Raw genomic sequence first — 22,741 nt, 5'->3', positions numbered from 1 at the left:
TGTTGTAAAACATGATGTTTTGGTGCTTAATTTGTAAAATCATAATGTAATTTGATGTTTAACAGGGTTTTCCTTAATCCCTCCTTATTATCCAACATTTTCGCTTATCAAACATACTGCTGGCCCATTTATGTTGGATAAGCGAGACTCTACTGTGTGTCTGTAGTTTGTACCCAGCTGACTCAACAGAGAGAGGAGAGGGCAGAATCTTGCACTTCCCAATGGACTTGGGCAAAAGCAAACTGCTGTAGCATCTCCGTTTTTTCTGCCTTTCTTTAATACTTTTTGGCAGCTTGACCACAAACAGATTTTGCTTGACTACACAGTTTCTTGTTTTTCATCTGTGAAATATTGTGGGTAAGCAGCCTCAATTCCTGGACTAATGCATGGGTTGATTGATCGATCTCTCAGTATGAAGGCTGCAGTTATAATACCATGTGAGTGTGATTTATGTTGACCATCAGGATTCAGGAACTGAGTTCTTTGCTTTGGAGGTCAGGATTTGGACTAAAGTAGAGCGGCAAAGCTGACTGGAGAAGTGACATCCCTCCTCCGCCCCAGCCCAACCCACCTCTGCTGGGCGTCTGTCATTTGTCAGCTGAGTGCTGTTGGAGTGATTGATACCTGGAGCCTTGGATTCCCCCCAGCCTTCTCTATCAGCCCAAGACATTCCACCAGGCTTTGCCCAGCCTGCCTGTCGCCACCAGTCAACACGCAACACCCTTTGATTGAAATCAGGGAAGTTTCCCGACACTCCCCCACCTCCCTTTTATCATCTTACAATAACATCATCCTGATCATTTATTTTTACAACCAAACTGGGTTAGGCTTCACCTGACCTGTTCAAGCTGGATGAAACATGGGTTTGTGGGAGGGAAGTTTTAGAAACGGCACTCTCCAAGCCTTAGGAAAAGTCAGTGGCCATTAGTTATGGCCGTTCGCTGACAAGATATTTATTACTAAATTTTTTTCCTAAAGAAAAGAAATTAACTAAAAGGGAAATTAGGGAGGTGGATTAACAATCATTCTTAGATGTCAAAGTCCAGAAGAAGAAAAGTGGTTGCTGTTTCCGAAATGGAGAAAATATATTGAGCATAGAAATGTAGCCTATTTATCTGATTGCACAAGCCAACAAGTATTTTCCATCAGATATAATTTTAGATCATTCTTATAGAGTTTTTCATGTTGAATTCAGATCTGTGTTTTTTTTTGTTTGTTTTTTTTGTGATGAGGCTAATAGAATAATTAATGCATTTACACACTGATATCAACAGAATCTAATTGATATCAGTGGACAATTTCAACAGAAAGGAGGAAACCATGAAAATGAACAAAGTCTGGCTACCAGTAAACTCTAAAATTACAACAGCACAACAACAGAGAGGAAACAAACAAGGACATCTAATCACCTCTCAACAAAAGTTTGCTCCAGGCACTGCCAGGCCATTATATGCTAATCAAGGTGGTCACACCTAGCTCCAGCAGACAAGAGTCCTTTGTCCCACCCTGGTCACTCCACAGATATATCAACCCCTTTTCCTAGCTCCAACAGACCTCACTACCTCTGAGGATGCTTGCCATAGATGCAGGCAAAACGTCATGAGAGAATGCCTTTAGACCATGGACATATAGCCCGAAAAAACCTACAACAACCCAATGCATTAATTATTTGATTAGCCTCATCACAAAAACTACACATGATAGAGAGAAAAAATAAACACAAATCTGAATTCAGCACAAAAAAAACTCTATAAAAATGACCTAAAATCATATCTGATGAAAAAAACTTGTTGGCTTGTGGTTAATTAGATTCTATTGATATCAGTGCATAGCTGCATTAATTATTCTATTAGCCTCATTGCAAAAATGACACATGATACAGAAAAAATAAACACAGTTCAGAATTCAGTGCAAAAAAAAAAAAAACCTCTATAAGAATGACCTAAAATCATAATGAAAAAAATACTTACTGGCTTGTGGTTAATTAGATTCTATTATTATCAGTGCATAAATGTATTAATTATTTGATTAGCCTCATCGCAAAAACTATGCACAATAGAGAAGAAATAAACACAGATCTGAAATCAGCACAAAGAACTCTATAAGAATCACCTAAAATAATATCTGATGAAAAATACTTGTTGGCTTGTATAACTGAATATGATGTGAAATGTGCAGACTTTACAGTAGTCTGCTGTAATGTACCATTAGTCATATGTTAAAAAGTTGACATGATAGGAAAAAATAAAGACATATTTAAAATCAGCATAAAAATTATTTAAACCATGCTATTCTCATTTCTGAGTACAAAAAAAAGTTTTATTTTGTTGGCTCGTGTTATCTTAATCCAGGCATATTTCTTCTTCCTTAGAATATGTGAAATACTACTATGTTTAGAACTAATGTCCAAGTCCCATGGAGTTTAAGGAGAATACAGGTTGACCACCTCATATTTGGAATTCCAAAATGCTCCAAAATTGTCTACATGGGTGACTGAGATAGTGAGATCTTTGCTTCAAACTTTGCTTCATGCACATTATTGTTGAAAATTTTATTTAAAAATCAACTTTAGGCTATGTGTATAAAGAATGTAAGGGAATTTTATGTTTCTCCTTGGGTCCCATCTCCAAGATACCTCAGGTATATGCAAATACTGATATTCCAAAATCCCCCCCAAAATCCAAAGTACTTTTGGTCTCAAAACATTTTGGATAAGTGATGCTCAATAGGTATACTCTGTCTCTGGATAGCATCCCATATGAGGAACTAAATTTAAGTGAAACAAATGAAGTTTGATGTATTGTCAAAGGCTTTCATGGCTGGAATCACTAAGTTCTTGTGGGTTTTTTTGGGCAATATGGCCATGTTCTAGAGAAATGCCTCTAAAACATGGCCGTATAGCCCGAAAAAACCCACAAGAACTTAATGAAGTTTGTTTTCATACTGCAATAAGTAAGATACAAATAAATTACATGTGCAGTAAAAGGTAGACTAGAACTGTGGGGTGTTTTATTGCTTTTCGCAGCTATAATTATTTTATTTAGCTTGGCAGTAGTTTGTCTCTATTCGCACTGCAGCACAAGTTTAAAAAACATGTATGACTATGCATCTCTCCTTTGGATTCTCTCTGGATTTTGGCTCCAATTTTCAAGGATGGTACATGTTCCTTTGTTTAAAATCCCAATTATTGTAGGGCAACTAACACCTTTGTCAGATGGGAAATCACTCTTGGTAAAAACATTAAACTACCTTTAATTTTTTCCTCTTTATATCAGGAGGAAAAAAGCCATTGTGGTGTAGTTTGAATGTTGGGCTATGATTCTGAAGACCAGAGTTTGATTCTCCACTTGGTCACAAAAACCCATTGGGGAAACTTTGGGTGAGTCACATATTCTTAGCCAATGAGAGTAAATCCAATGATAGATTCTCCTTAGGATCACCATAAGTCTGTAATGGCTTGAACTCCCACCGGCCAATGTGAGGGATTATGGAAGTTGTAGTTTTCCAACATCTCTGGAGGACCACAAATCCATGTATATTCTTTACATGATGCCTTGACCGGCTTCAATCTAGCTAAGGTACAGGTAAAGGTTTCCCCTGACATTAGGTATAGTCATGTCTGACTCTGGGGGGTGGTGCTTATCTTCATTTCTAAGCTGAAGAGCTGGCATTGTCCATAGATATCTCCAAGGTCATGTGGCCAGCATGGCTGCATGGAATAACGTTACCTTCCTGCAGAAGTGATACCTACTGATCTACTCACATTTGCATGTTTTTGAACTGCTAGGTTGGCACTGGTTTGAATCTGGGGAGCAGAGTGAACTCCCATTTTTAGCCCCAGCTTCTGCCCCAGTTTGAAACATGCACATATGAGTAGATCAATAGGTACTGCCTTGGCGGAAAGGTAACGGTGCTCCATGGAGCATGCCATCCATATAACCTTGGAGGCATCTGCGGACAACGCTTGCTCTTTGGCTTAGAAATTGAGATGAGCACCATACCCCAAAGTCAGACTCAACTGTTGTTGTGTGTGTTCTAGTCATTTCTGACTTATGTCAACCGTAAGGCAACTATCATTTGACGTTTGTTCCGAGGAGTGTTACCTTTGCTTTCCTCTGAGGCTGAGAGAGTGTTACTTGCCCAAAGTGATACTGTGTGTTTCCCTAGTCCTGGTTTCCAGAGTCACAGTCCAATGCTCAAAATGCTACATCACCCTGGCTCTCACAAGTGGGATTGTTGACTTGCTCTAAAACCACTTATGGATTTATAGTGCAGATAAATTCCCGGTCTTTGGCAAAAATCAATGTCTTGAAATTACAAATACAAGAGCCAAATGAAACGTTTGAGAACTGAATTACAATTCCCATCATTGGAACTACAATTACCATCATTGGCCACATTGGAGTGGTGAAAGTTTGAATCCAGAAATATGTGTAGGGCCACAGTTTCCCTAGCCAAGGGTTCCTGAAAGCTGCAATAGAAAAGACAAAGTACTTTGGATAAGGTTTTGTGAAGAGCCCTGTACAAATACCTCAAATTCTTGATCCAAAGACTTGGGATGTTTTCACATGTCTCAGCCTTGGATTAGCTTGGGTCAGGGTGACCCGGCTTTGAAGTGGGAGTAATAGGAGAAAAGTAAGTGCATAAATACAAAGGTGGCACTGGATTAAATGTTTGAATTTAAATACTCAGATTCATCCCAATGAAATCAGCACTTCAGTGGAGTATCAGCTGCACCGCAATTCTCCAGAGGGGAAACTCTTCCAGCTCCTTACTTTGGGCTGATGTGTAGCTGACTAACTTTATGGCCAGTCCTGACAATGCTTTTAAATGTCTGGTTTCAGTGTTGTTTTCCTTTTTAATGTAATATGCACTTAGCAGGTCAAGGCTGCCCTTTGAGAAAGACTGTGTTGACCCAGAATGTAATGCAAACCTCTTAAGCCTATATTGTGTTAAGTCCAAACTTGGTGTCTCTCGGTCATGGTGAACTTTTTGGGGTAATACATCCTTGCACTGTATGTGATACCTTCTGGAATACTGATGTAAGTAAACAAAAGAAGAAAGAGTAGAAAGAAATGGAATTATCTGGAAAATCCATTCTCAAAAATGCTATTAGGATTTTGGTTTATTCTCTTTCTCTGATATGGTTTGATGGATTTATTTGAAAGGCAGTTTCCGATGCTTTAACTGGAAAAACAAGAATATAGACAATTCTGTTGTCTGGTAGCCTTAGCAGGTAGAACGTGGTGATGTAATCCATAATGCAGCTACAGTTAGTATACTAGCATTTCATACTTGACTACTGTACAAACCCAATACCTCAGAGACTGTTACTCATATTTTTACCTATACACATCTAACAAAATATGGCATCTCTAGGAATATTCTAGTTCTTCCAGGTAGTTCTGTGGAAACTTTAACACTGTTTCGATATATCCAAATTATATCCTTGTTGTGAACTTTTGATCCCTAATCCTCTCTTTCAGTCACTTTTCTTCTTCTTCTTCTTCTTCTTCTTCTTCTTCTTATTATTATTATTATTATTATTATTTTACTGACACAAAAACACAGTATGTCACAGTAAACAAGATATATTTCATATCACAAAATCACAAGCTGAACACTTCCCAAGCGTCTAGGACTGTGTGATGTATTTTCGAATGATGCGCACAGATCCAAGTAAGGTGGCCTTTTGCAGTTGACAGATCATGATGATGATGATGATGATTAGTATTAGTATTATTGTTATGGCTATCTAAAGGAGCCCCTGGTAGTACAGTGGGTACAGTTCAGCTGAATGGCTGAACTTGCTGATCAAAAGGTCAGCAGTTTGAATCCAGGGAGCAGGGTGAGTTCCTGCTGTTAGACCCAGCTTCTGCCAGCCTAGCAGTTCAAAAACATGCAAATATGAGTAGCTCAATAGGTGCCACTTCTGCGGGAAGGTAATGACACTCCATGCAGTCATGCTGGCCACATGACCTTGGAGGTGTCTACGGACAATGCTGGCTCTTTGTCTTAGAAATGGAGATGAGCACCACCCCCCAGAGTCGGACATGACTAAACATAATGTCAGGGGAAACCTTTATCTTTACCTATTTGCTATCTAGTGTTTCTAAGTTAGCAAATCCTGGGTTCTGCTTTTCAGCTGGCTCCATTTTCTGACAGTTGTCCAGTTCTTAACCCATCAGATAAGCAAAGGGGAAGGGGTTCCTGCCAGAGGGAAGTGCTTCTTCTGACCTGGGTTTGGATCTGATTGTAAAAAGGAACTATCCAAGGTCCTGCTACCAATCACATTGAGTAGTCAGTATTTTTTAAAGCTTGGAATAAAACCACTCTGCTGATATTGGTCCCACTAACTACTACTGGCTGGCTTCCCAGTTATTAAACACCCTTTTTGGAGAAGCAGAGCTTTTTAATTTGTGTAAGCTTTAAACATTTAAAACCTCTTTGCAGTTTATTGATGCATTGTTATTAGAAGTTTTAAGATCCAAATACTGTTGGCTTCTGCTGGGAATGCTCTCCTCTGCCACTGGATTTATCTTCTACTTAAGTTTTATGGTTTTACTTTTGCATTTAATTGCATTACTCTGGTTTGAATGTCTCAGAAAACAACTATTGCTGGGCAGATTGTGCAGGCCGTAAACAAATTTAAATTGCCACGCTCTGCGCCTGGTATCCTGACTCCTGTTCTGCCATGGAATGGGATAAGTGGCTTCTTGTAAATTATTATCGCTTGGCCTAACCATCACCGCAAAGTGAATGTGAAGATAAAATGTAATTGTTGTAACCTGACCACCCCTAGAAGACTGTCATAGGAAAGCCATTTAGCCTAAAAAAGCATAAATACATTAAAACTACAGTTTGCAGCTACATGAATGTGTGTGTGTGTACAAAAGGCTGTCAATCTGAATAATCTGGCATTATTATAATCTGGTTTTCCTATGACAGCAATCCCTTTATGACAGTGGTTCCCAACCTTTTTTTGACCAGGGACCACTTGACTAGAGACCACTCTCCAACCTCAGGGTTACAAATCAGTTTTTGGTCAACTTTAGATTCAGTTTGGCTATTTGGGGTGCTGATTCAGAAAACTGCATTGGATAGACCACATCAGCTCAAGTTTCAAATACAGAATGTATATCATCTAGTAGTCACAATCTGCTCGCCCACAGAAAATCACATTTATTAAGGCTCGGGACTATAAGAGGGTTTCACGAGACCAGTCACTCTTGTTGCAATGGTGTAGTAATGGTGAGGCCACAGACCATATTTTAGTTCTTACGGATCACTGCTGGTCCACAGACCACAAGTTGGGAACCACTGCTTTATGATAAATGGGATGAGCATCTGCTTGTGTTCCTGGATCTCAGGACCCAGTTTAGAGTCTCAGGGCACAGAATCTCTTCTCAGGTTAAGTAAACTGCTACAAGAAGTGTCTATTTACACATATCCCTCAGTAAAATAAAAGATATATGTTCCTAAGCATTGCTGCTTTAATAGAAACAACATGGATATATTCCCACACGATGAAAAAGGTAGAGCAGGTCAGCATGTCTCAACAATTTTTTATTCCAAACTGACAATCTGCCCAAGTCAAATGAGACACCAGGTCAGGTAAGACTTCCATAAGTAAGCAAAATACTTTGAGCCTTTCACAAACCACTTGAAGGCTCCTTCCAAACCACATCCAGAGATCTTTATTTTTAACCATATTTCATTTGTTGGCCACAATGCTATCCTTTTATAACCTGTTGATGTGTCTGGGCAGATCTGCTTATCTGCTCTTCCCCTTTTCCTTCTGTTTTGTTGTTCGCACATTCTAAGTACAAGGAATATCAAGGGCAGATGCTGTTTACTCTGCTTACAACTGGTAGCTCTGGCACACACAGCCACAGAAGGATCAGCTAGTGCAGATCATATTCTTTCCTAAGTGAACTTTATTTTATTGTTTATTGCAGATGCACAGCTGCAACCTAACCTTGGATGCCAGTGTTTTTCTAGCCCCCCTTTACCATGCCATATCTGCCCTGCCCCAGTTTCTGCCTTGTTCAGCAAGACAGAGAGTAGGAGTAACTATACCTCCTAAGTCTCTTGATTTGGCAGTCCCACTTACTCTTTTCAGCTGTTTTAAAACATCCCACTGTATTCATTCCTTCCCCCCACTTTTCCTTTTTGTCTTCAGCTTACTTCAGTTGCTGCAAAATGAATTCAAGGTGCAAAAGTACTCTCTATATAAATATATGTAATGTTCATTTGTGGGATTAACATAACTCAAAAAGCACTGGAGGAATTGACACCAAATTTTGACACAATACACCTATCAGGCCAATGAGTGACCATCACTCATAAAAACATTCAAAAATACAGCAGATGAGACTTAAAAAGCCAAAACACCCCACAAAAATACGTTACAACGCATGTGCAAAATCACATATATACGGAAATGCACATATACACAAATACACACACACATATATACATACAAAACACATATACACAGACTGGGCCACAGCAACACATGGCAGGGGGCTGCTAGTAATCTATATAAATAAAAATGTAATGTTCGTTTGTGGGATTAACATAACTCAAAAACCAGTGGACGAATTGACACCAAATTTGGACACAATACACCTATCAGGCCAGTGAGTGACCATCACTCATAAAAACACTGAAAAACAGAAGAGACTGAAAAAGTTTTTTAAAAACCCAAAATTACATTACAACGCATGTGCAAAACCACACACACACACACACACACACACATGCAAACACACATATACACATATATACAAATATATACACACACATATACACACACAAAACACATATACACAGACTGGGACACAGCAACACATGGCAGGGGATGGCTAGTATATATATGTGTAGGTATAGGTATAAAGGTAAATGTTTTCCCTTGACATTAAGTCCAGTCAAGTCCTTCTCTTGGGGGTGGTGCTCATCTCCATTTCTAAGCTGAAGAGCCAGCATTGCCCATAGACTTCTCCCAGGTCATGTGGCTGGCTGCATGGAGCACCATTACCTTCCCGCCAGAGTGGTACTTATTGATCTACTCATATTTTCATGTTTTTGAACTGCTAGGTTGGCAGAAGCTGTGAACTGCCTTGAGTCCCCTTCGGGGTTGAGAAGGGCAGTATATAAATACAGCAAATAATAAATAAATGAATAAGCTGGGGCTAACGACAGGCTCTAACCCTGCTCTGTGGATTCGAACTGCCGATCTTTTGATCAGCAAATTCTACAACTCAGCAGTTCAACCAACGGTTCCATTGGGGGCCCATATTTATGTGCAAGTTTAGAAATTTTGGTCAAAAAATCTATCCAAAAAAACTGGGTCAACATACCCATGGGTCAAGTATTATACCAAAAGATGATAGCTTAGTCCATCCTGAGAAAACCTAAAAGATGCACCAACCCTTCTACCCTTTTCACCATAGCCCCACTTCTGGACTGAGAGGGGATATGATAGCCATGTATAAATATGTGAGAGGAAGCCACAGGGAGGAGGGAGCAAGCTTGTTTTCTCCTTCCCTGGAGACTAGGACGCGGAACAATGGCTTCAAACTACAAGAGAAGAGATTCCATCTGAACATGAAGAAGAACTTCCTGACTGTGAGAGCCGTTCAGCAGTGGAACTCTCTGCCCTGGAGTGTGGTGAAGGCTCCTTCTTTGGAAGCTTTTAAACAGAGGCTGGATGGCCATCTGTCAGGGGTGATCTGAATGCAATATTCCTGCTTCTTGGCAGGGGGTTGGACTGGATGGCCCATGAGGTCTCTTCCAACTCTTTGATCCTATGATTCTATGATTCTTCAATACTCTGTCTGGGCAAGGTGGCAAAATTGGTTAAGATGGCAAAAATTACTAAGGAGGAAGAGCACCCAAACTGGGAGAGGCTGCTGCAGTTTGCTTTTGTCTGAGTTGCTGGGAAGGGCAAGATCTCTTCTGCCCTCTGCTAAACTAATTGAGTGCAAATTATTTTTGATCTTTAAATTCAGTTTTAAGCAAGCTGAGGACAAAGCGGGAAAGTAGAAGGAGAGGGAAACTGGGACATTCTAAGAGCAATTGAAAAAGTGTGATGACAGAGGAACAAGCCATGGATTTCCCTGCCAAATGATCTTGAGATCAGGGCACTTGTGGAAATAATCTTTATGTAACCTGTTATCTCACTGGACCATGGTTGAGGCGGAATGCAAAAGGGAAAGAAAGAGTTCCTCATTCCACTTCTGATACGAGCTTCTATATTGTGTTTCTGTGTCAGGATGTAAATATTCCACTATTTGATCCTTGCAGGTAAAAAAAGACTATTCCAGGAGTAAACGAACATTCAAATGTCCCAGAAGTCTTTCAGGGAAATTATTCAACAAAGCAAGACATGTGGATTGAGATTTTTTAAAAAAAAATAGGAAAATGTATTTGCACACACACACACACACACGGAAACACGCACACACGCAAAACCCCATGTGTATTTCCTTGTAGACTACTGTCCTGCTGCATTTTGAGAATCAAATACTGGAAGAAAATGGCAGAAACATTTCTCAGCTTTATTCTTCTTCCTGATGGATTTTCCCAACTGTCGGGAAACATTTTTTTCCAACTGGGATATGAATAATTGAGGATATGGTTTCTATCCATATGTCAGTGCATAGCTCGCAAATTTTGCAAAAAGGCATCAACTTATTCTCTATCCTTTCCTGCAAATAAATTAGCAATGAAATAACTACAAAAGGACATGAAGTCATCAAAATGGGAGTATAAAGGATGTGGGGTAAAGTTCATTAATTGTGTCTCTTATGGAGCCAACTGCATGATCAATGTCGGGGATGTCTGTGTCTTGATTTTCTCGGGGTGAGAAACATGTGAAGCTTCAGATATTGCTGGAGCCCTGTTTTAACAATCCATTTAGATTAGAAGAAAACTTCAGTGCCTCTTGAGTCATCCAGGGACTGAAAACAAAAGCAAAAGGTAGCAAAAACTGACTTTTAGTATGTGTCTGTACTATGCATTATAACAGCTTGATACCAGTTCAGCTGCTATGGTTGCACCCTATGGAATCCTAGGATTTATAGTTTGACAAGGTATTTATAGTTTTGCAGGCTATCCAAGTTTGCTGGATAGCTACCTGCAGATGATGATTTGGCTGGAGATCTGTCATTGAGCTGATCCATAAGACCACTTCTAACTCTATAATTCTATATTGTTTTTATTATTTGAAGTCATATTTCTGTTCAAATAATTACCATCCAAGAGCCCATGTACTAACAGTCATGTTTAGTTATTGCAAAAACTTCAATGGAAGGCAATTTACTGGGAGGTTCCCAAAAAAAAAGGTGCAATTTTGGTCAATCAAGAGCTGCAAAAAGAGGCTTATTTGCAACAAACCTTTAGAAATGTTATGGGTGGAATTCTTCATTGAGTTTCTTTGCAATGAAGCAAGAGATAATTTTAGCCATGTCCGATGGTACACCAAACAAATGAAGTGATGTTATGATGTGACTTCTTTCCACTCTAATACTTAACAAAATATATGTTTGTTTTTTTCTCTCCATTTCAGAGTTCTTGGAGGAATTCCCTGGAGAAAGTAGAGAGTGTGTTAACTGTGGAGCGATGTCCACACCGCTCTGGAGGAAAGATGGAACAGGCCACTATCTGTGTAATGCCTGTGGTCTCTATCACAAAATGAATGGCATTAACCGGCCACTCATCAAGCCACAGAAAAGACTGGTAAGACTTGCAAACCTTCAACTGGTTCCTCTCCCCCTCGCCTGCAAAATATATGTTCAATATGATTTGATTCAATGGCAACTAGAAACTACTACACTTTAAAGGAGCTATCCAAGGTTCTGAATCATATGTCAAAATAGACTCAGCACCTTGGATAGATTCTTTTAAAGAGGAGACTAAAACGTGGAACAACTTCACTGCCCCGGTGACATGGAAGGTAACAGCCACACTGGAAACTTTTTGTCTTGGTCCTTCTTTTTTTCTCTTCTTTATGGAATGCTGATTTCTGGATTTCATATTGCTTTGATGATGAACAAGTGGGGTGATTTCAGCAACAACTTTGCTTCTTGCAACAATTCAATGCCTGCAGTGTACACATAATAAAATACCTAATAAAATCCAATAATTACATACATTTAAAACATTAAATCATATTAATTAATTAAAATCTGTTTCTGTTTCAATAACAGCCTGGTGGCCTTATCTGAGCCAAATTCTCTTGTTAGAGACTCCATCAAGCATGTCAATCGTCCATTTCCATAGCGATTGTCATCATTGTCACTGTCATTGTCAGCAAGATTACCCGAAGGCCTGGTCCCACATCCATGTTTCTAACTTCTTTCTTAAGGAAAGGAGGGACATCGATAATCTAGTTTCACGGGGAATGAATTCCACAGGCGGGGGGCCACCACTGAGAAGGCCCTGTCCCTTGGCCCCTTCCAAGCACGTTTGCGACAGAGACAGCACCGAGAGCAGGGCCTCTCCAGAAGATCTTCAACTCAGAGGTGGGATGTAACAAGAGCGTCGACCACTGTGGCCAGATCAGACTTCCCAAAGTACGGGCACAGCTGGCGCACAAGTTTTAATTGTGCAAAAGCTCTCCCAGCCACCGCTGAGAGCTGGGGTTCCAGGCTGTAAGACAGAAGGACCAGGGCAGTTGTTTTCCTGTTCTGCCTCTAGCTTTCCAAGAAGCATTTGGCAAGATAACCAGTTCTCATGCTAACCAAGCACTGGGCAGGTTGCTCTTGAAAACAGTGCAATATGTGTATGTCTCTGTGTGTATATAAATATATAATCTATGCATATGTGTCTAAAAATATTTGCAAAAATATTGTTACTTTATACTATTTGCGGAATAGTATTAGGCTCCAGAATTTATTAGTGAATCTTCGGAGCGCTGTTTTGTATTCTCCACATCACCCATGCTCACAAATATGCTATTACTGAACTTCCAGTTTGGGGCTTATCAAAAGAAACTCATGTCGGCTCCTAAGAGCTCTGACGTCACCATCTGGGAGGCAGTTTGTCCATGTTTGACTTTTAACAGCGTCATATTACATCAAATTTATTGCATTTGTCTGTTGCCCTCTGCTATTATTCACCAAGTGTTCAAGTACAGCGTTCCCTCCATCGGTTGTTTGGAGAAGACATTGTATCCCTTCTGGCAGCAAAAATGTTGCTTTGGCCTTGGGATTCCAAAAGCACTTCCCATGAACTCCATCTGGCTTGTTTGTTGAACTGAAAAATGAAACTACCAGAGTCTAAGCTCAGAGCTTGCGGCTTCATTTTTTCTTTAGCTAGCATACTAGGATTCCATTCAAAAGTACCTCATTAGTTGTTTCAAGTAGCAAAGCATTGGGGAAAAAGGAGCCCCTAGTGGCATAATGAGTTAAACCCTTTTGCTGGCTGGACTGCTGACCAAAAGGTCAATGGTTTGAATACCGGGAGCTGGGTGAGCTCCTGTCTGTCAGCTCCAACTTCTCATGTGGGGCATGAGAGAAGCCTCCCACAGGATGGTAAAACATCCAGACATCCCCTGGGCAATGTCCTTGCAGATGGCCAATTCTCTCACACCAGAAGCAATTTGCAGTTTCTCAAGCCGCTCCTGACATGAAGAAAAATTAGGGGAGAGGCGAGTAAGAAATGATTATTATTATTATTGACATAAAACTATAGTATGCCACAGCAAACAAGATCTCTATGCTGGATTTTGTATCACAAAATCACAAGTCGAACACTTCCCAAGCGCCTCGAACTGTATGATGTATTTTCGAATGATGCGTGCAGATCCAAGTAAGGTGGCCTTTTGCAATTGACAGATCATGATTTTGTCAATGTTCATTGTTTCCAAATGCTGGCTGAGATCTTTTGGCACAGCACCCTGTGTGCTGATTATTATTATTATTATTATTATTATTATTATTATTATTATTTGTTGCGGGCTTATTTTACATTAATTCGTAATGTTATTTACACTTTAAACATGGCCACAAAACCAACCAAAGTGACCCTTCAAATATATTTTGGAAGTACCCAGTTTTACTTGGCATATCACAATAATGATTTTGCCTATCTTTTCATTAATTTTGTAAAAACAATGTCATCATGCCTTTGCAATACTAAAAGCTATCATGTTATAGACAACGTAATTCATTATAATGCATTGTATGCATGCTATCCTTTGGCTTATGACAAGACCCATATCTATAGAATCAGTATACATAATTCCATTTATCCACATCTGACAAATTATGTCATCTCTTGGCATTTCCTAAAGTGCATTTGATTAGGGTGTGGAGGTCATGTCATTTGTTGCTTTGTCTTATACAACAAAATGCTTTGCCCCTGAAGGAGGTTTTTTGAGTGTGTGTTTTATAAAAAGCTGGATAAAATAGTTTTATGTCACTTGAGCAGGAGGGAGAATGGAGCAAGCTTCATCTGGCTGCAGTTTTCGGACCTCGCAGTTGATCCTCTCTGTGAAACTTCCCTACATATTTTGAATAAATAGGTTTTCATGTCAGCTTATCAGCTACATTTGGCTCCCAAATGCAGTCTGTGAAGGGCTCTGTCCTGTTTTGTATAAACAAACCGCTGCAGGGAGTAGCGTTGGAGTCAACAACTACTTGGCCAAGGTCAAAACTCTTCATAGGCTGCTGAGAATAAGAAGGGTTAGGCATTCACTTTCTCTTAAGAACACTATTGAAATTTTCACAGCCATGTGGGCTACTTCCAAGTTTCTGCATAGCCAAAACAGACATTAATTTCTCCTTTTATTGTGAGTTGCAAATATTAGAGAGAAGGAATGTTGAAATGGAATTTTCCTCTGGTTTAAAGATTGGTTCTTTATTGATTCACTCAGTTAGGTGAGAACTAATAGCATTTTAAAATGCTAGTTTTATTTTTCTGAGCTGGGGAGAATACCTCTATAAGAATCTCTAGGTCCTCTGATTTGTCTCCATGGTCAACTTTTCCCAGAGATTGATCATAGAATTCTGTTGAAGGAACTAGAGTTTCCTAGAAATACTATAATGAGGAAAGCAATAAACAAATACTCAAATCTGCAGGGGCAGATACAGGGGTAGCTGTGTACCTAAAATGTTCTCTACTCCACAGAAACATGTGCCCAAATAAATGGGTTCATGTGTAGGATGCCATGAACCCCTTTTGGTGGTTTTTAAGGTTTATATACTTGGAAACAAATCTTTTGCAAGGAATCATGAACTGCAGCATAGAAGAGAAGCAAACGGAAGATGTAGGCACAATTTCTATTTTAATAATTTTCTTTGCAACCAGACTGTTCCGATGTCTAGCCTGGCATTGTCACTCCATCCATCTTCCTAAAACACAGATCCCGACTGTGATGTTCATGGAGCTTGAAGTTTTGATTCTTGCTCCCTTCACTTAATTCATCATTTTATGGTCCTGGGTTTTTAATAGTAAAGTAAACAGATATGGAATTCTTCATCCTGCACATAATTTCCTAGGCAGCTGGAAGATGCTCTTCACAGGCTGATACTTTCTCTCTTTTAAGGCTGAGAAGGAATAGGGAAGGACTTGAAGTGAGATCTGGCTGAAAGTAGAACCAATCAGTTCTCAAGATATACAATCAACTCTCTGTATCCATGGATTCTGTATCCACATCCATGGCTTGAAATGTGTGTTTTAAAAAAAAAAATCAAGAATTTTTTTTTTTTGCCATCTATATAAATAAAATGTAATGTTTGTTTGTGGGATTAACATAACTCAAAAACCACTAGGAAAACCAACACCAAATTTGGACACAATATACCTATCAAACCAACAAGTGATCATCACTCATAAAACACTGAAAAACACAGAGGAAGGCAAAAAATACATTACAAGGGACTTAAAAAGCCAAAAAAGAAAAAATACATTACAATGCATGCGCAAATCCACATATATACACAAGCACACATATATACACATATACACAAATATACACACACAGATATATGCATATATACACACACAAAATACATATACATAGAATGGGCCATAGCAACATGTGGCAGGGGATGGCTAGTTTTATAAAAGGGACACAATTTTTACTATGAAATTGTATAGGATTGGACTTGGGCATCCATGTATTTTTGTATTCACTCAGGGCTGGAGACAGATGTGAGGCTGGAGAGGGACTGGGGATCTGTGAAATGCATGGCATGTGGATTCGCCTCATTTCACAGATCCTCAGTATCTCTCCAGATTGAATCTCTCTCCAACCTCACAAACACAGTACATGCTACCCTACTTGTGTTGTGGTATTGTTTTGTGTATTTTTGAAGCTGCAGTTGGTTGAATCATCAGATTTGGGAGGTCCATCATGTAAACACACTTTAATTCCAAGATCCTTCGTAACCCTGGCATATTCCTTTCTTCTTGTTTTTCCAGTCTTCATCTAGACGTGCTGGTCTTTGCTGCACTAACTGTCACACGACCAATACGACCCTCTGGAGACGGAATGCAGAAGGGGAGCCAGTCTGCAACGCATGTGGATTGTACATGAAGCTGCATGGGGTAAGGAATCTGGCTTGTAAACCCTCATTGAGATGAAACTGGATCTCTATTTCATCTATATCTTACTCTTCTCCAATGTGGAATATATAAGTCTAAATCGAATTGCTAGTTCCAGAGGGACTAGATTCAATAATTCAATAGCTGAATGATAAACCAATACATATTTAAAACTATTCCAGGGTGACATAAGGAAGAGGGAGCAGTCCTGGAAACTAGAAGTTGGAGCAATGGGTTCAAATTACAAGAAAGGAGATTCCACCTGAACATTAGGAAGAATTTCCTGACTGTAAGAGCTGTTCAGCAGTGGAACTCTCTGCTTCAGAATGTTGTGGAAGCTCCTTCATTGGAGGTTTAGAATAGAGGCTGGATGGCCATCTGCCGGGGGTACTTTGACTATGTTTTTCCTGCATGGCAGGGGGATGGACTAGATGGCCCATGTGGTCTCTTCCAACTCTATTATTCTATGATTTTATGATATTCATGCAACAAGAATTGAATGCCCCTGGTATAATTTTGCACTAGTATTCTTCTTGAAGGAAGCAAGGAGTAATTTTAGCAGTGTTCATCCTTTTGTGAGAAATCATTTAAAATGATACAATTTTCGAAGTCTGTTTGCAATTCTGGATGCAAAATTCTAGATGCAAAATTCACATCTTGTGGTTCACAGAAGAGACCATTTCCTGTGCTGAAACAGCATGTTTGTGCAGAAATAATATTTTCTGCAAGTAATAATTAACGACATTATGGGGCCATTTCCTAAGTCTCAGGTTTGGCCCAGAAAATTCAGGGCCTGAACTGACAATCTTAAATGCATTTTTCAGTAGGTCTTGGTTCCACAGACCTGGATTCACAGAAATTGCCTGCTTCTGACAGAAAAGGTTGCGCTGTAAAGACATGCCTTGTGTTTTTTTTCTTCTTCCTAGCTTTTTAAAGCATGGATCACCATTTATCTTATATTCATATTATCTGCTTCAATATAATTAAGCTGTCAGTGCTCTATGGTGATTCCTCTTTCTAATTAATTCACGTATTAGGGAAACTGGAATTTTTAAACACAATATCTATCAGAAGGGTCTCCAGATATTTATTTATTTATTTATTTATGACATTTATATGCCACCCTTCACATCCTGAAGGGGACTCAGAGTGGCTTACAATAAATACAATAAATACAATATATTATACTATTACCATAGCACAATATTAGTATTATATATTACTATATTGTCCTATGACATTATACTATTATATTATTAGTCATATTACATGTAATATAAATATATAATTACAATATCATATTATTATTAATAGTATTATACTAGCTGTACCTGCCACATGTTGCTATGGCCTACCCTCCCTCCCTCTTTCTCTCCTTCCTTCCTTCTCTACCTCTTTCCATCCTTCCCCTCCCTTTTTATTTCTCTCTTTTCTTCCTTCTCTACCTATTCTTGGACTGCAACTCCCAGCAGTCCTCCTGATTGATCTGTCTACCCACTATCTATCTCTATCTAATCTATATATCTTATCTATCTGGAGGATTGCTGGGAGTTGCAGTCCTGGAATAGGAAATAAGAAATATGTACGGATTGGGATGCTCTCAAAGAAATCCAAGGAGAAGAAAGCTTGCAGCTTGGAAGCAATGCATTTGGAGCATCCTCCTCCCCTAATGGGCCTGGTCTAGGGGATGCTGGGAGCTGTCATTTTCGCACATGTGCTGTATCGTCATTTAGCTTTTTGGGGTTTTTAAGTACTTTCTGCTGCTTTTTGGGGGAGGGGTTTATGAGTGATGGTCATTCATTGGTCAGTTAGGGTTGTAGTGTCCAAATTTGGTGTTAATTTATCCAGTGGTTTTTGAGTTATGTTAATCCCACAAATGAACATTACATTTTATTGATATAGATTTTATTACATTTTAATATTATCAATATTATATGTATATACAATATATTATATTATATTATTGAACCTCACATCTACTAGTCTGTGATTGAGAGAATGGTGTACTATGAAGAACAAGGCCATCTTATGTTTTGCATAAGTCAAACCTCCATACAGACACAACCTATGCACTTCGTATAGAAATGCAGATCTCATTGGTGTTCTTGTTCTTTGTGATGTTTAGGTACCAAGGCCTCTGGCAATGAAGAAAGAAAGTATCCAGACAAGAAAGAGGAAGCCTAAAAATATCACCAAAGGCAAATCCTCAACAGGTAAGACATTGTTATGATTGCTGTGTAAAGTAAAAAGAGACAGAATTATGTTCAAAGAAAGTTGTTGTCTAGAGTAATGGAGAAAAGTGAAAGAAAATGAGATGGGGGGTCTCAATTTTTGGTTGTTCTTTTGCTCTCTCCCACCCATCTTGTATAATTTAGCAGTGCTATTGTTTACATTCAAGCCCACCATACATAAAAAGTCTGCAATCTAAAGCTGATCAATGCATCCCAAATTCTTTCCCATAAGACTTAGAAGTAACATGATAGATATCTTTCAGTATCTGAAGGGATGTCATGTGGAAGATGGAGCTAGTTTTTTCCTGCTGCTCCACAGGCTAGAAATCAATGAATTCAAATATCAGCAAAAGATATTTCACCTAAACATTAGGAAGAACTTCTTTCCCGTTCTTGGAACTGTTCAGCAATGGAATGGACTTCCCTGGAGGATGGTTCACTCTCCATCTTTGGAGGTCTTTATATAGAGGTTGAATGGGCATCTTTCAGAAGTGCTTTAGTGGTGTATTCCTATAGTCCAGAGAGTTCCTAAACTCAGAACAGATGGGAGCTGGACTGAAAGACCAAGTTGCCCACCACTGATATCTAGAATAAGAGCAAATTCAATAATCTGGAGGAGCCCCGGTGGCACAATGGGTTAAACCCTTGTGGCAGCAGGACTGCTGACTGGCACAAGGTGGTTCTAATACAGGGAGTGGGGTGAGCTCCCATCTGTCAGCTCCAGCTTCTCATGCAGGGACATGAGAGAAGCCTCCCACAGGATGGTAAAACTTCCAGGCGTCCCCTGGGCAATGTCCTTGCAGACGGCCAGTTCTCTCACACCAGATGTGGCTTGCAGTTTCTCAAGTCACTCCTGACATGGAAAAAAATAGTCTGGAGACAGTGGGTTTGAAGAGATCCATAAACATTTGACAGAAATGGAAATATGATTAAGCAACATAAGTGATGCTAGTAAACCATGAAACCCCATACAGCCATGGAGATGTATCTTCTAATATAAATGTTATTTAACCAGTCTTTCTTTCTTGATCTCTTTCTCTCAGGTTCCACAACTTCAACCACCAATTCCCCTTCCTCTATTACCAATTCTGAAAGCACCGTCACTTTAAAAACTGAACCTGCTGTAACATCGCAATATCCTGGACAGTCTGTAGTGCCAGCTCCCCAGGTAAAGAACAACAGGGTTTGCAAAATAATCTGACATATTTGAACCTGGTTTGATGACATGTAGCTAGGAGCAGGAAGCATATGAAACCAGAATGTGGGTTGTTGTAGGTTTTTCCGGGCTATATGGCCATGTTCTAGAGGCATTTTCTCTTGACGTTTCACCTGCATCTATGGCAAGCATCCTCAGAGGTAGTGAGCATCCTCACTACCTCTGAGGATGCTTGCCATAGATGCAGGCGAAACGTCAGGAGAAAATGTCTCTAGAACATGGCCATATAGCCCAGAAAAACCTACAACAACCCAGTGATTCCGGCCATGAAAGCCTTCGACAATACATTGAAAGCAGAATGGTCAACACAAAACCAACAATAACAATTCCATTAAGTCTTTATTTGCAATCAACAGGCCACAAAATCTGCTGATTAAAAGGCTTATTTGAGAGAGATGTATATAGAACATAATATAATGCATTTAAAAATAAAACAGCTTTAAAAAGTTTATTTACAAAAACTAAATATATTTACCATTGTTCTGTCAGAAATGGTGCATGACCAAATCTTAAAATTTAATTCTATCCTCTGTAAAGGTTTTGTTGGAACTTTTCAGCAAAATAGTTAAAACATGGCTAATAGAGATCCTTCTTGAAATGAATGACAGACATTGCCATTAAGACACACAGGACATTTGGAAAATTCATAGGGAAGTATCTTCAGGAAGAATTTGCTACGTCCTCAGGGATTGTACTGTATTGGGTTCTTCCTAGTCTCTTGATAAGAATCATAATATATTAAAAATACATGTAAGAGAGATTTAACTTCAATATTGTTATGGGGCAGCACAAGTTGTTCAATGAGATTTTATTCTATCTTCCAACCAGTAAGTTAGAAGAGAAAAAATATATAAATCAGGAATTTGAGATTCATTCCAGAGTATGGAGATTTTATTTCCTCTGTCTGTCTGTCTGTCTCTCTATCTAGCTATCTATCTCTCTATCTTCCCTCTCTTCCCTTCCTCCCTTCCTTCCTCCCTCCCTCCCTTCCTATCTGACTACAACTTGCTATTGTCTAGGCTGGCTAGGGTGTTCTAGGTACTCAAGATGCCCCATGTTTCCACTTTTCATGAGTAACCTCCAGGCAGGAGATGAGGATGCAAGCTCACCTGTTTCAGTGGATTTATTTCCAGACAAAAAAAGCTCTAAACAGATCTCCAGTTCAGCCTAGCAAAGCTCAATTTATAGTTTACAAGACTCCATTGGATGCAACCAACTCAGGCCCCTTCTACACTGTCCTATATCCCAGGATCTGATCCCAGATTTTCTGCTTTAAACTGGGATCAAATCCTGGGATTTTTTTTTTCATGTCAAAAGTGACTTGAGAAACTGCAAGTTGCTTCTGGTGTGAGAGACTTGGCTGTCTGCAAAGACTTTACCCAGGGGATGCCCAGATGTTTTACCATCCTGTGGGAGGCTTCTCTCATGTCACCACAAGGTAAGCTGGAGCTGACGGATGGGAGTTCACCCCGCCTCATGGATTCGAACCACCGACCTTCAGGTCAGCAGTTCAGCTGGCACAAGATCTTAACCCATTGCACCACCGTGGCTCCAGATCCTGGGATATAGGGCAGTGTAGAAGGGGCCTCAATTAAAGTGAAACATAGCACTATCATTATTTAATGTGAAAGATCTCCTGGGGGCAAAACTCCATACTTGTAATGGTTGCACATTCATTTGTTTCCTTACTGTAAATCCTTGCAGGGCCCAAACCAATCTGAAGATGCCTTGGCTGACAGCCATCCCCAGTTCAAGTACGAACCAGAGGATTACGCCTTTTCTTCCAACGCTATGACCCAGCAATCAGGACTCAGTGTCCCCCTTCGTCAGGACTCATGGTGTGCATTGGCACTGGCCTAGGAAACCAGTCTTCCATTTTGAAATAAAACATGCTGCGGAACAACCCTTGATTCTCATGCCACCAATGGACAGATGGACAATGGACCTTCCTGCTGGAGGGCTTTGCGCCTGAGGTTCCCTGTAATCAACATAGTTCTTTGTTCCCAAAGACCAATTTCTTTCCTTTGACAAGAGGATGCTTCACTCAAACACCACTTGAGATGGGCAGACTGCCTTCTTCTTGGTGCGCCTGACTCTACTGATCCTTTGGTTCTTTGAAAGCTTTTCCTGATATACCATACCAATCGAAAGCAAAAGAAAGGGGACTTCTGTTCTCAGTAGGAGGTCTCTATTTTCCCCTGTGATCCATTCTCACAAGAGAAATCCAGAATCTATTTTGTTCAGAGTGATTTCCACCCCACCCTCTTTTTAATGACCCCCCTGTGTGCAATTTTACTCCACTTCCTAATAAAAACTATGATAAAACGTGGCACCAGTCACTTAATTTTAATAAGGTGTAAACAAACACTGTTGACTTTCTAATGTGGATTGGTGGTGGCAAGGCAATGAGGAAAAGGAAAAGAAGGAGCACAACCCCTTTTGTTTGAAAACCTTTGCTGTTGTATATTTAAAAACCAATCCTCCTCTAAGACTCTTTTAGCTTCCGGAGTGCCTAATTTATCACCATTAATAAGATGTCACGCATGGAAACTCCCTTGCATTGCGCTTCCAAGCATAGCGGCTCTTCTGGCAAAAATCTCTCAACACTCCATTGCACTAGGAACACAATCCAAATGGGGCAAGGCAGATCAGAACGTACCAGTGGGGGCTACCATGTCCCCCTCCCCTAATTGCTCCTACTCATTGCATAACAGTTTGAGCTCATTTTAAAAATGGCAGA

At 39.7% G+C, this 22,741-nt stretch overlaps 1 protein-coding gene across 2 annotated transcripts in view; it reads left to right on the top strand.

Moving 5' to 3' along the window:
- GATA5 (GATA binding protein 5) overlaps positions 1 to 22,326 on the top strand; it is an 80,938-nt gene extending 58,612 nt beyond the window's left edge. For both annotated transcript variants that reach the window (XM_067468225.1, XM_060771980.2), the window contains exons 3-7: positions 11,573 to 11,742; positions 16,432 to 16,557; positions 18,680 to 18,767; positions 19,829 to 19,953; positions 21,706 to 22,326. In XM_067468225.1, coding sequence (XP_067324326.1) covers positions 11,573 to 11,742; positions 16,432 to 16,557; positions 18,680 to 18,767; positions 19,829 to 19,953; positions 21,706 to 21,861 — 665 coding nt within the window. In that variant the 3' untranslated portion in view covers positions 21,862 to 22,326. The remainder of the gene's footprint in view (positions 1 to 11,572; positions 11,743 to 16,431; positions 16,558 to 18,679; positions 18,768 to 19,828; positions 19,954 to 21,705) is intronic.
- The last annotated feature ends 415 nt before the right edge of the window (positions 22,327 to 22,741 follow it).

This window comes from Anolis sagrei, chromosome 4 (genome assembly GCF_037176765.1).
Source record: "Anolis sagrei isolate rAnoSag1 chromosome 4, rAnoSag1.mat, whole genome shotgun sequence".
NCBI classification, from domain to species: Eukaryota; Metazoa; Chordata; class Lepidosauria; order Squamata; family Dactyloidae; genus Anolis; species Anolis sagrei.
Note: the sequence above shows the minus strand (reverse complement) of the source record. Positions and strands in the feature narration are given on the sequence as shown.